Source organism: Terrapene carolina, unplaced genomic scaffold (assembly GCF_002925995.2).
Source record: "Terrapene carolina triunguis isolate 2854851 unplaced genomic scaffold, T_m_triunguis-2.0 Scaffold96, whole genome shotgun sequence".
Taxonomy (NCBI): domain Eukaryota; kingdom Metazoa; phylum Chordata; order Testudines; family Emydidae; genus Terrapene; species Terrapene triunguis.
In genome coordinates this window covers 60,815,057-60,829,302 of record NW_020664447.1, presented here as the reverse complement: position 1 = coordinate 60,829,302, position 14,246 = coordinate 60,815,057, and the positions used below count along the sequence as shown (strand labels likewise).

Here is a 14,246-nt window from a genome sequence, read left to right as displayed (position 1 = left end):
CCTTAGCAGCCCAGTCAGGAGGTCAACCACGTGCGCAACAGCCAAGCAGAATATTCCTAGCCCACTCTGAAGCTCTGTGGTGCTGTCTCTTTATGATAATTTTGAACACAGCACTAGCAATCACAAATTAAACTGAAAGGCTCTGTCCCAATGACAGAGCTTCTAAAGGAGGCCCTGCAGTTCTTATTGGGTGAGTGAGGGGACCTCTCCCCATCTAGATGAAACCTCTGTAAAACAAAGGAATAACATTTGTGAAGATGAGCTCTTCCCCAGCCACCCCAGAGTTACAGGCCAGGTTTCAATGAGCAAAGTAAGCAAAGTACACCATGCAGCTGGCCGAACACACAAGGGAGCTGTGGAAGTGAATCAAGGTCACCAGATGGTACAGGAGTTGGGTGGGATATACAGTTTCATTCTCACTCCTCTACAATTATAGTCATTTTAATGAACAAACATGTTAAGACAGACAACTACCCAAGACTGCTCAGCTCCACCCATCTGCAGCCCAGCCTTCAAACCCTCCTCCAGCTCTGAGTGGGCCCAGCTTCCTGCCTCCAGTTACTCCCAAGGACTCTCTGCTCCTCTTTCACCCACTTCACACTTTGTGGCTTTTTTTATTTTATTTTTATTTTTTACACTTCCCTGTACTCAGGACAAGGTATGTCCCCACTATGCCAGACATGGTCTTCTACCTCCTGCTCTCTATTTCTGTCTAAGTACTCATATGGCCCTCACCCCTGTAGTAGGTCAGCACCTGGTCCCATCGGGGCCTCTGATCCTTTATCAGGCTCCTCAGCTCAGAAGCCTGGCCTCCCTACCACACATACCTACAAAGTGCAGTGATACATACTTATAGAACTATGGAAATCATACAAAATAGCAACGGCACCACTATGGACCACTGCATCAGCCTAAAGCTGATATGGGGAGATGACCATGGAAGTTTAAATGCCATGCACTGTCTGGAGTTATGCCTCTGCTTGGTCATTAGTTCTTCAAATTTCTGAAGCCCTGTCACAGAGCTAGGGAGGATCTGAGAAAATGAGTTCATAGGAGGCTCAGGCTGACATCTCTACTGGGTTATCTCAAGGGTTTGCTTTAACTAAAACACAAGCTTGGTCTCTGCCCTGCAATGAACTCCACAACACAGAACAACCCCTATGGCTCCTCAGAGCTCCCTGTCCTAGCTTCTAGACAACAAACCCTTTTCCTCCCACATGGGACAAACCCAGCCATGAGCAGACTCTGAACTCTGACTAGGAATTAACTCCCAGAATACCAGGCCACTGTAACTCCATGGCAACTCTCTCCTAGGGGCTCCCTCCCTCCCTAGGGTTGCAGATCCCTTCCAGGAGCATCAAAATATCTTGTGATAAAGTCTCTGAGATTCCTTGCTGCTAGGATGAGAGAACAACTCATTGACAGCTCCTTGCCTGTATCTTGGTTTCAAAACACAGAACTTGGACCTGCTCTTAATCCCAACATGGAAACAGAGGAGGCCCTTCAGAATGGGCCCTGGAGATAGAATGTTACCTTGGCTCCTGCAATCTTTGTCTTGCACTTGAGACCCAGAAGAAGAAAAAAGCATTCAACAGAGGCCTCAAAAGGAGGGGCAGACACAGCTTCCTCTATTGGTGATTCCCCTGGGGATCATCCCCAATAATTGTCACCACCCATCAATACTGCTAGAAGGATGAGAGGCAGAGAAGCTGGCTGGCCAGGCCCAGCTGGAGGACTGAGGAACATCCTCTCAGAAGGGCTGCATGGGACAGGCCTGGTTTCTTTCAGATGAGATTTTCATAACTTCAGCTCCTCAGCCCGCTGACCCTGCAGCCAAGCTTTCCATCAGTGACAAATCAGACGGGGCCAAGTCCAGCACAATCCTTGCACATGAAGTCACTGCACGCCTTACGCTGTGTGGAGCTCTTTAGCTGCTCCAGGGGAATCCCAATGGGGCTGGGTGCTGAGTAGGAATCTGCCAGCAACTTTTGACAGAAGCCTGCATTCTTAGCAGGACTTGGCTGCCCTGTGTGTGAGTGGGTGAGGTCAGTACTGCTGTGTCTGCTTTGAAAACCTGTTTCCAAATTTTCCCCTCTACAGACACCACAGCAGCACATGTCTCAGCCATAACAAGATAATAGCGCAACCCAAATTCCTCCTGATGTTTCCTGAGGCCTCCCAGCCTCACGGAAACTAATTTGGGAAAGAAGAGGCAGGTCACATAGGGGTCAATGAAATCTTGTTTTCTATAAGCTTGGACAATTTTGTATAAGATATGACAAACAATGAAAACACCTTTTATCCAGAAGAGGGATAGTCATCCCTATCCCCATAATGCTCCCATCCCCCTCCCCTATTCAGCAAGGGGATACTCTACCCCCCCCCATCCCTTATAATGTGCCCCCCACCAGATAGGTACTCTGTCTCCCCAACTTATCAAGAAGAGTAATTACCTTCCTATCTAGCAGGCCACAAGCTGGAGAGTTCCCAAACTTTTCTTCCACCCCACCCTTTTTGCAAACAGTCCAGCCAAGCACCAGAGCACACTCCACCCCACCCTTCCCAACACTGGACAATCAGATCTCTCAATGCCTCATCACCCTCAAAACACTTCTGTCTTGCTTTCAGGACACTGCAATCTGGCATTTCAGTGGCTATTGCCAGAGTTAGGGCTTGTTTGCACAGCAAGCTACAGAGTGAACCTACAGCACACCAGCTTGCCGCACAATTACTTCACATGTGGACACTGTTAAAGTGCACTGAAAGTCCCGGAGTGCAGCTCACTAGTATGTCACTGTGCTATAACAGTGTCCAATGGGATGTTACTGCACAGCAAGCTGGTGTGCTGTATATTCACACACTGGCTTGCTGTGCAGTAGCTCACCATGTGGACAAGCTCTTAGGGCTGGTCTACACTTACCCCCCAAATCGAAGTAAGGTACGCAAATTCAGCTACGTGAATAACGTAGCTGAATTCGACATACCTTACTTCGACCTTACCGCGGTTCAGACGCGGTCCACACGCGGCAGGCAGGCTCCCCGTCGACTTCGCGGTACTCCTCTCGCTGAGCTGGAGTACCGCAGTCGACGGGGATCACTTCCTGGTTCGATTTATCGCGTCCAGACCAGACGCGATAAATCGAACTCGGAACTTCGATCCGCAGCCGTCGAACTACCGGGTAAGTGTAGACTAGCCCTTAGAAAAATTCACTTCAAGAACAAAAGCACAAGAATGGGAAGTGTGCTTTTATGGGAGGTGGGAAAGACAGGGGAAATCCATTCTCAGCCTTCATTTGTTGGCTTAATGTACAATAAAAATACAGTAGGATGAAAAACAGAAGAGATAATGAACACAAAGGTTTACAGTTCAACAGGAGACCCCTTGCATGAAATCAGAGGAATTTTGAAGGCTGGGGTAGCCAAAGTGCAGCTCACAGCCACCTGTTTTAAGAAAAGTACAGCCCATGGAGACTTTAGGTCCCAGTGTGCAATGCTGGGGTCTCACATTCTAGGACTGATAAGGTGAAGGCTCCTGCATTTGTCTCCATTTTGTGTAAACTAGATGCCAATGCAGCCTGCAGCTGAGCAAAATCTAGGCATGTTTGTTATGGGCTCTCCCACCTTCCTGTCCCTGGAGAGCGGGGAGGTTCACAACTTATTGAATGTCCGCAGGCTCCATGTATTCATTGATACTAGTTGCTATGCTTACCAAAATAATCTGCCTAATGACGCTTACCTTAGATTCCCATTCTCCTGTAGAATCTGCAGCAAGTTAAATCGAGGCTCTGGATCCACTTCCTGGAGAAGCAGCTCTGCCCCTCCACCTCCAGCTTTCTGTTCAGGCTCCTTCAGCACGTTCTCTCGGCAGACAGCTTCCATCATCTCCGCCAGGTTTGGCTTGCATTTCACCTGCATGTCCGTAAGAGAGGCAGCAGTTTCATCCTGAGTTACCTCTATTTCTTCATCCTCATGTGCCTCCTCTTCTTCCTCACTCTCTGCGTCCGACTTGAGAGGCATTTCCTTTAGCTTGGAAGTCCCTAAAATGAGAAGGAAACCAACAATGGTGATGAACAACAAAAAAATCTTTCCTGTTACCCATCACCCCTTTGTTTATGCCCACACTCTTTGCTGCTGGAAGTCCAAGAACCCGCTCTAATAGCCAAGTCTTCACCACTGTACTTCATTCTTCACTAGAGCTTTCCACCTAGGATCTCAAAGCAGCTTATAAATCCCTCCTCCCAACACCAGAAGATAACTGAAGGCTACTATCCTCCATTTCCTGCTCTGTAAAGTAAGAACAGATAAAATGACTTGTCCAGGATCATATCCTGACTCCATGGCAAAGTCAGGGTTAATACATTACCTGATCTCTGGTTCTTATGTTAGTCTGGATTTCCTTGCCTTTGTTTACTCTCATGTACACCAAAATACTGTTGCTAGAGTGTCTCCCACTGACATAGAGGTGTGCACAAGCGCTTATGCCAGAAAAACTTATGTCACTCGGGGGGGGGGGGGGGATTCACACTCCTAAGCGACAAAAGTTTTGCCGATATAAGTGCCAGTATAGACATGCCCTCAGTCTTTCCAACGTAAGCTCCAATGAGCAAGTTTGCCCCTTGCTCTCTGGGCTTAGCTGGTGCCACGTTGGAGATCCAGCCTGGAATACCTCTGACTTTCAGCCTCTTGTGGAGGGTGACAGGAAAGCATAAGCACACACCAGCTTTCACAGACATTTCTTGTCCCCAGAAAAAGGCTGTGACTACACCTTCAGAGGAGGGAATGGCATATCAGAAGAAGGCCATTCAGAACTAGAATGGAGTGAAAAATCAATGCTGACCACTGAGTCTCTACCTTCTGAGCATGATCCCCAGGGCCAAAAGAGCCCACTAAGACCTGCATTAGATCTCTTGCAGCCCTGCCCCCTGGGGACTCAATCACATACACCCCTCATTAGCCTGGCTTTACCCTCTTGCCATCTAGAATCCTAGCCATAAATACCTGGTGGTCTTGCCCGTGCTGCTCTCATCTTGCTATGACATTGTCTGCGCTTCCGTACCTCCAGCGACAGGAGCTTCCTCTCATACAGCGCAGCACGAAGTTTAGCATTAGAATCCATGGCTTCCAGCCCCAGATCCACTCCCCCATTAAGAGCAGCTCTGGGAAGCACAATACAGACAGCAGCCTCAATCACCTTGTCTCCCCCATTATGGCCTACATCTTAGTGTCTTCCTGTTACATTAGAAAAACAATGAAGCCCAACCTAATCTTGCTCTCGGTTAAGCCCACATCATGTTAGAGGGAAGCAGGGCCGGCTCTGGCTTTTTTGCCGCCCAAGGCAAAAAAGCCTCCCGCTGCCCCCCCCCCCCCGACCCGGTGGGGAGCGCGGGGGAGGGCGGTCCCACTCTTCTCGGCCGGCCGGCGCGCCGGGGGGAGGGCGGCGAGCCCGGCCGCGGCCCCGCTCTCCCCGGGTGAGCGCCGCCCCCCTCCAGGTGCTGCCCCAAGCACATGCTTGGAGGGCTGGTGCCTGTAGCCGGCCCTGGAGGGAAGGGCTCTTTCAGAGACTTGCACAGACTGTGGGATAGCATCTCCCCAAACCACCATGGTGGGGATGTAGACTCAAGGCATGACCCAACAAAGCTCATGTCTCCGTCACCATGCCCCTATTGACTCTGCAGCCCATGTGAGCTAGTCACACTTTAGGAAACTCCTTCTCAGATGGCAGCAGCTCCAAGCAGAACAGTAGGGGGCCTTGAGAGGGGCACTAGGAATATAAAGTCATGCAAGAGACTGAGGTGGAGGATCCTTAACCCAAATTCCACCTGACACAATCTCTTATTCAGATAGCTTGTTCATAAGTGTGCTTAAGTCAGAACCCAGAATTTTAACATGATTCAGGTGGACAAAGTGCCAGCTCTTGTGCAATCCTGTCCCAATCTAAGCAAAAACCCTGAGGCATTGCACTGCTCTGTGGGGAGACAGGAACATGACAACTGAGCCAGAGCAAAGAGCTCCAGCAGAAAGCACCTCTGAGTGTAACTAGCGCATCCACAGAGCTTCCTACTGCCTTCCCCTCTGCTTCCCCCGCCCTTGGGATCTACCAAAAAAGAGACATGGACACCTGAGGTCTGTGAATCTCATCCCTTATAGAAGAAACAGTCTGTACCATTCTGTATCACCTGGGAGGGTCCGATCATGAACAATAGAGACCCTCCAACGTTCTATGAGTCTCACACCAGCAAGCATGAGATGAAAAGCCTCAATAACCTGTCCCCTAAAAACTTACCTCTCTAAGAGCAGGACAATGGGTTGTTCACAGGGCTCACTTTACAGAGCTGGTTATGAGAAGGGGGGAAACTTCAGTCTGTCAGGTCTTCCCACAGAAATCCACCTAGTGATGGCAGGATGAGTGCTGGGGCTCCTAGCTACTGACCTGGGTTCTGTGAGCTGATGCCAGAGCAGTATGAACTAATAGTAAAGCCCTACAAATGCAGACATTCTTTTTTTAAATAGCCACTTACCGGGCTCTTCCAGAAACTGGGCCTCTTCTCATCCTGGCCCTACAGAGGAAGATAGGGCAGCAGGTTACAGGGTAGCACCACAAACTCATTCTATATCACTGGAAGATTTGCCAAGCTCTCCAAGTCCTTGGCATACAAAGGGAGGCCACCCAAGTTTGCAGAGTTCCTTGAAAACCCCACCCCAAAAAAGGATAAAAAGGTCCTGACACAGGAAGTCCAAGCAGCTCTCTTTCAATAGGAATTTGTTTTCCTTTAGCTCATATTGAAGGATCTGCCAGCTGGAGCCAAAGGGCCAACAAACATCCCCCAAAGCACGAATGCAAGTGAGACTTGGACGTATGGCTAAAATTATATTCCTGTTGCCAGGATGCCAGCTATAAGGGCCTCCAATTATGATGCCCCATCTTCATCAGCAACATTACTTCTCACTCCCAAATGGGCTTCCTGTGGAGCCAAGATCAGGGAGAGAAAACTGTGGCAGGCCCAGACACAGGACCACTGATGTTGGGTGCAGCTTTTAGTGGAGGTCCACACAGCAGCATGCATTGCTGTGTCTTTCAGAGTGCTGAGTGGAGAGCACAGCCGGCGGTACAGGTGGCAGCACTGGAGCTTTGGAAAAGGCTTCAATGCCTACCCTACAAGAGGGAATATTCTGTGGTGTGAAGCTGAATTCAAAGCAAGGGGGATAAGGAACTGCTGCAACCTCTGCACAACCCTCAGTGGCTTCTAAGCCTGTTATTTCTCGTTATACAATGCCACTGAGCATTACTGATTCAGTGCACCCTCCTCCTCTTTCCTCCCCTGCCCCGTGGTTGCTTTCCCATGCCCTTTGCACACCATGCTGTGCATCTCCTTCTCCTCCTGAAAGTGTCCAAAGATGGGCCTCTCCAAGCTTTAGGGACCCTCTGAAGACTTTGTCTGGAGGGACAGGTAGCTTTGTATTCACTGGTGTACTGAGGAAATAATGTGTGGCTATTCCCACCCTTATAGGTCACAGCACAGTGGCCAACAATATTGTAGCTATTTAGAGCTACTCCTCTTTGCTCTATTTCAGTCCCCTCTGTCCCTCTCCCAGAAGGTGTTCCCCCTACAGTACAGGCTGCCAGAGCCAGCTCTCCTGTTTCCTACCTGTCCTGGAAGAGACGTATGGCCAGCATATAATTCATTGTTGTCTTGTGCTCTAAGTAGGATCTGGAAAGGCAGGTGGAGGGGACTGATTAAAGCTCAGGCCAACACAATGAAGGAGGCCTTACACAGAATGAAGACATTCATAAAATACACCCCTAACAGAAAGGCACTGAAACAATATGGTGCAATTGGACAGGCAAGGGGAGAGGAGAAAGGCAGTCACTGCCTGGCACCTAAACATTGCGGGAGGCAGGCACAGTGTGTGGTGAAAAAAGGAAACCAGGACATAAGGGAAAAGGAAAAGCAGAACCTAGTGTCACCCAGGGATGAGGCCCATTCCGTACCTGTGGCTCCGAGGGTGGGATAAACAGCATGCGTCAGGGTAACCAGAGGAGAGAGAGGGAGTTGACAGTTCTGTCCCCCATCCCCAACCACTAACTTGGTTTTAATTCACATACACGTCCTATAACCAAAACCAGAGCACCAGGGCAGAGCACTGAACCAACACACTGGGGATTTCTCCTCACCCATAAAGATCCCATGTTAGTGGCGTTGGGAATATCCGGATGAAACCCCCTCTCCGCTCATTCTCCTCCTTCACTCGACGCAGAACTTTTATCTGGGATCGGAGAAAGAAACAAGAGCCTAGTAAAACAGATAGTAGGACTGAAAATTATCCTCAGTGCAGGGCCTCGGTTCCAGAGGATGAGGCTGTCATTAACCCTGCAGTTGTGGGAGTGACTAGTGTAAATTTGACATAATTATACAATAATGTCATCCTACATGTAGGCACTGAAGGATCCTAAAGCTTTTTACAGCAGGGGTGGGCAAATTACAGCCCGGGGGCTGCATCCGGCCCTTCAGATGTTTGAATCCGGCCCTTGAGCTCCCGCTGGGGAGTGGGGTCCAGGGCTTGCCCCGCTCCGGCGCTCCAGCTGAGGAGTGGGGTCGGGGCTTGCTCCGCTCCATGCATGCTGTGGCTCTGCGCGGCTCCTTGAAGCAGCAGCATGTCTCCCCTCCAGCTCCTACGTGGAGGGGCAGCCAGGGGGCTCCGTACGCTGCCCCCGCCCCAAGCGCTGCCTCCACAGCTCCCATTGGCCAGCAATGGGAGCTGCAGAGGTGGCGCCTCCACGTAGGAGCTGGAGGGGGGGACATGCTGCTGCTTCCAGGAGCTGCTTGAGGTAAGCGCCGCCAGGAGCCTGCACTCCTGACCCTCTCCCATGCCCCAACCCCCTGCCCCAGCCCTGATCCCCGTCCCGCCCTCCGAACCCCTCAGTCCCAGCCCGGATCACCCTCCTGCACCCCAGAGCCCGCACCCCCAGCCAGAGCCCTCACCCCCCAACCCCCATCCCAACTCCCACACCTGAACTCCTCATTTCTGGTCCCAGCCCAGAGCCCGCACCCCCAGCCAGAGTCCTCACCCCCTCCCGCACCCTAACCCCCAATTTTGTGAGCATTCATGGCCAGCCATACAATTTCCATACCCAGATGTGGCCCTCGGGCCAAAAAGTTTGTCCACCACTGTTTTAGAGCATATACGCACTCTTGTCATAGCAGGGGGAGGGGCCCTTCTGGGATGGAGCCACTATTATCAGTAAAATTCAGCAGTTTCACTCTGAGAATAAAGCATTTTCTAAAAGGTCTCCCTTATCACTTTTGTTTGTCCCACTCTGGGGCCAGAGAGCCCTCTCATGAGGCAGTGGATACTTGGCAGCAGCAACTGTTAATCCAAAATTACATTGGATTATTAATTTACTTGTGTTCCCCTCATCCCCACATGTTGTCCCAAAGCCAAGGTACATACAATATCAGATATTTAACTTACCTCCTCCATGGACAGGCCCAGCATGGAGCCACTTTGCTTTCCGGCTACCTTTTCCCTGCCTGAGGGCATCACGTTTTTCACCTCAGCATCACTGGCAGACAGAGGGCGGGCACGCTGTAGAGACATAGTCTGAATCCAGATGCTACTCTTTTCCCCTCTCTAAACTTATTTTAAAAATTAATAGCTAAATTCAAATTCCAAGCCCCCATGCTCAGCAGAATCCACATTCCAGGGTACCAGAGCCAGGATTCACACTCCCAGCCTCCAACTACAGCAGGATGGACACCCCATTGGGCACTAATGTCAGGATTCACACTCCCAGTTTTTGAGAACAGTAGGACCCCAGGCATTAGTGCCAACATTCACACACCTAACCCCTTTGAGAAAACCATGACACATACCCCAGAGGCCCTGCAGCCAAGATTTTCACTCCCAGCCCCCAAGCACAGAAAGATTCATGGCCAATGGGCATCAGAACCAGGATTAAACAGTCCCAGGTCCCAGGCAAAGTGGGATCCACATCCCAGGGGCACCAGAGTCAGGATTCACCCTCCCAGTCAGGCTGCAAGGACTCTAGTAACTAATTAGTGAGATGAAGTTGTGGGAGAAAAAGGTGAGACATTCAGTTCAATATCCATAATGCTCTCTTCTCAGCTCACAAATCTGAAAGACCACAATCTGATGCTCCTGGGACTCAATAGAAAGACCTTTTCTCTTCATACAGCCATACTCCACAGCCAAGTGGCTATCAGTATTATCACAGATAAGCACAGAAGGCAAAGGAAGACTAGAAAAGCAAGAACCTAAAAAAGGAAGGGTTTGCAGAAGTTCTAGCAAACAAAGTCTTAACCTGAAGTCAGTGCCTGGTAAGTCACAATAGATCAAATGATGAGCCTGGAATCAGAAGTATTTGAAAAGCAGGAGAACTGTCAGGTCCTAAGAAACTGACAAAAACTTAGATCAGTGTGACCGAACACAATCTGACAGGATAGTGCAGGGCCGGTGCAACCTATTAGGCGACCTAGGCGGTCGCCTAGGGCACTAGCATTTGGGGGGCGGCATTTTCTTCGGTGGCAACCACAGCGGCCGGATCTTCGGCCGCCCCGGTCGTCGTCGTCATTTAGGCGGAGGGAGCTGGTGCAGGGGGGCGCGGGGAGGGCCGCCTGCAGCAAGTAAGGGGGGGGGACGGCACGCAGGTGAACTCCCCGCCCCAGCTCACCTCTGCTCCGCCTCCTCCCCTGAGCACGCCGCCCCGCTCTGCTTCTCTCCCTCCCAGGCTTGCGGCGCCAAACAGCCTCAGGGCGGAGGGGGGGTGGGGAGCTGCTGCAGGGCTCGGGGAGGCGGGAGGGCGCAAGGTGGAAATTTCACCTTGGGCGCGAAACATCCTTGCACCAGCCCTGGGATAGTGGAACAGTTTAACTGGGCCCTAGGCACAGCTCAGGTAGGCTTCCTCTGTAGAAAGACACAAAAAAGACTGAGCCCAGTCATTCCTCCAGATGGCATTCAAACCCCCTCTTAGCACAGAAGTGAAAGAAGAATGAGGAAGTAATCTCAAATTGATTAAACCTTGGGAGTAATCCCACAGAACACATACTGAAATTAAGATGAATGCAGGATCCAGTTGTATTCTTATTTGTAAGGATCATCTGAGCTAGTAACTAAAACAATAGAATTTCATTGTGGCAACCTCCACAAAACCACAAGCACGACAGAAGCTGATGATGAAGCAGTTGCAACAGGAATGGATGTTGCGCTGGAGCAGGCTGGGTCAAGCGACTCAGAGGCAATTCATGTGGTGAGAACCAGAGGGAAAGCTGACATAGCAGGTGCCAACGGAAAATGTTTCATTACAGCCTATTGAAAAGTGATTAGATAGGAAGGACCCCAAAGAGGTCTGGCTGGGGAAAAAAATAAATGAATGAGTAAACAGGAGGCACTAGAGTCATTGAATTTAAAGCCAGAATGGACCACTCGATCATCTAGTCTGACCTCCTGTATATCACAGGCCACCAACACCACCACTAAACCCAACAACCACAATTAGACCAAAGTATTACAACCCACAGGAAACTAGACTACTATGTGCCACAGGCATAGAATAGGAGAGACCAAGGTGCATCAGTTCCCCAGGCTCCTGCAATGGCAGAGAAATGATTAAATGAAATATACCCAGATGATCCTGGCAAGTGACCCACACACATAGGTTACAAAGGAAGGCAAAAAACCCCAAGATCACTGCCAATCTGACCTGGTGGAAAATTCCTTCCTGAGCCCAAAAATGGTGATCAGTCAGACCCTGAGCATGTTGGTTATTCCATATCCTTTCTCCCTGCATTCGCTCCCCTATGTCACCACTATCAACTCCTTTGCCTCGATATCTTAACTCTCTAAAATCTTCCACCATCCATCCACTTCCTAAAAACCTTTCCTTGACTCCAACATTATACACACCACGTCAGAAATGATTCTTAAAGAAAACATTAGGAGAGAGTTTTTCATCTTAAAGGCTTTCCATGGCCCTATCCCTGGAGGTAAGTCAGTCTCTTCACTGCAGATGGGGAAAATAAGCAGAGAGGGGAAATCAGTTATTCAGTGTCAAAGCTGAACGTAGAACTCAGCCGTTTCTGGCTCTCACCCACGTGCTCAATTCTACAGAGACTGTACTGTTGTCTAAGTGCTGGAGAAAGAAGCTCTCTCTAATCTTCTTTACCTCTTGTCCAACAATATCCTCTAATATTTCGGTGTAAGGTTCATTCTGATCATAGCAGAGAAACCTCTCTCCTCTGAGTAGATAATGACTTCAGAAGGTTCTTGCTCCCTCCTTGACCACAGTGCAGCTTTTGAAAAACTGTGGACAAGATCACCTCCTGGATCTGCTTCCAAAGATGGGCACATGCCTCTGAGTCCCACACCATGGTCCTACCCTGACCTAACCACCCATGGCAGCTACTACAAGATCACTCCCGCTATGGAACTTTGTGATTCAGTACCACTCTTTTCTTTCAATCTTACTTTTACCCTTAATCTTAGCTTTGACTTATGCTGAGGACATACAACTCAAAATATTTTCTAACACCTTTAAACAAATCCTTTCTTGTCACCCTCTCAGCTCATCTTGCTCTAGTGCATTTGTGACTTCTTCAACACTTGTTTCAGATGGCTGTCTCAAGGACAATAATTATTTCTTCTCTTGGGCAAGAGAAGCCCTTCTCCTTTACCCAGACCTCTTTTGTCTCTGGCCTCCATGACCTAGGCAAAATCCTACACTTCTCTCCACCCACAACTGTGATATTGCTCCTATTTGCTACTGCTACTCCACACTGACTACTGCAGTTTCCTTCTCTATGGCCTCCCTGAATCCCAAGTCTCCAGGCTCCAGCATGCAAATGTTGGTGCCACCATCTTGCACCTTTGTGGATAGATGATCACACCAGCTTGACTTTTTAAAACAATCTTGCCACTGCTGAGAACCTTCTCCCTGCAGCTACAGCCATCTGGAATAATCTTCCTGTATCTCTCCATCTCCATTCAAATCTCAGATGAAACATCCTTTCTCCTTTAACTCTGAATCTCTTTATCTGGGCTATTTAGTTCTGCAATACATTCTGGGATAATTTGTATCAAAGACCAACTTTGTGTTTGTTAATCAAGACTGCGCAGAGACAGGGCACTACAAGAGACAGACAATTGGAATAAAAATCTCATGTTCTGCCAAGACACCTTCACCTCTGACAAGGTGTGACATGCCCTGTAGTGAGAGGCCATAGCTAAAAAGTCCAGGTGAATGGCTAGGTGGTCCCACCACCTCCTTTTCCGATTTTGCCTATGTCCTGCACAAATGCATTCTGCATCACCTCCACCCCCAGCAATCATAATAATAACCTTCAGGCAAATGCTCAAATGTTTAGACCTTCTGAGTACATGCACAATCCGCAACAACAGAAAAAACAACTCCACATGACAGAAGCAAGTAACCAACCTATCTCAACTGTCAAGACCAAAGTTATCTTTTTTGTACTGGATAAATATTTTTCATTTGCATTAACACCTACTAGCCATTAAAGGAAAGAGATAAGTGATGCTGTTCAGTTGAACTGTGCAGAGCAGAGAGGAAAAATCCTAAGAGGGAAAACCCTAGGAGTCCCAGGAGCCATTTCATTGAATATCCAAGATATTCCAGTTCCGAGGGAGAAACGGGATGCTGTCCAACATTCCATTACAAGGGCAGAAATGAGAAAATAGCAGCACTTTGCAAAGCAGTCTGAGAACAAATAAGCCTCCACCTGGCACTGGGATAATACCCTAGTCCAGCTCACTAAGAAAGTGATGGAGAATAAGCATTCACATAGGAGCAGAATTCTTCTTGCCTGTGGTGGTGTCCAGGCTGCCTCCCTCCTTGCTGACACACAAGAACAGCAAAGGGCTTAAGACATTATCTTCAAGGGATCTGTCATTTCAAGCAGTACTACGGCCAAGTACCTCCCTTAGATTGGTCTATGCACAAGAAGCTACAGCTCCCCCTTTACTGCTTAGGATTCATTGAAAGAACTCTAGCCCAAACCAATGGTCAATTACAAAGAAAGCAAGTAATTGCTCCATTTCTCTGGAGGGTACCAGTGCTCAGGGAGTCAACCCAAAGAAATCACACAAGGGACTGGCAGTGCATTATGGCGAGACCCATGTTATCATCTTAAGAGTCACCAATCCTAACCTCATTTGTTTCCTACAAATTAAACTTCCCCTGATTAAGGTCACAAACTATTCAAATTTCTAAG

At 49.0% G+C, this 14,246-nt stretch overlaps 1 protein-coding gene across 2 annotated transcripts in view; it reads right to left on the bottom strand.

Moving 5' to 3' along the window:
• The window catches only part of TTLL5 (tubulin tyrosine ligase like 5), a 214,163-nt gene that overhangs the window by 131,454 nt on the left and 68,463 nt on the right, over window positions 1-14,246 (bottom strand). For both annotated transcript variants that reach the window (XM_029911515.1, XM_029911516.1), the window contains exons 15-20: window positions 9,472-9,585; window positions 8,174-8,265; window positions 7,647-7,709; window positions 6,519-6,557; window positions 4,999-5,156; window positions 3,737-4,037 (exon numbers count right to left, since the gene is read on the bottom strand). In XM_029911515.1, coding sequence (XP_029767375.1) covers window positions 3,737-4,037; window positions 4,999-5,156; window positions 6,519-6,557; window positions 7,647-7,709; window positions 8,174-8,265; window positions 9,472-9,585 — 767 coding nt within the window. The remainder of the gene's footprint in view (window positions 1-3,736; window positions 4,038-4,998; window positions 5,157-6,518; window positions 6,558-7,646; window positions 7,710-8,173; window positions 8,266-9,471; window positions 9,586-14,246) is intronic.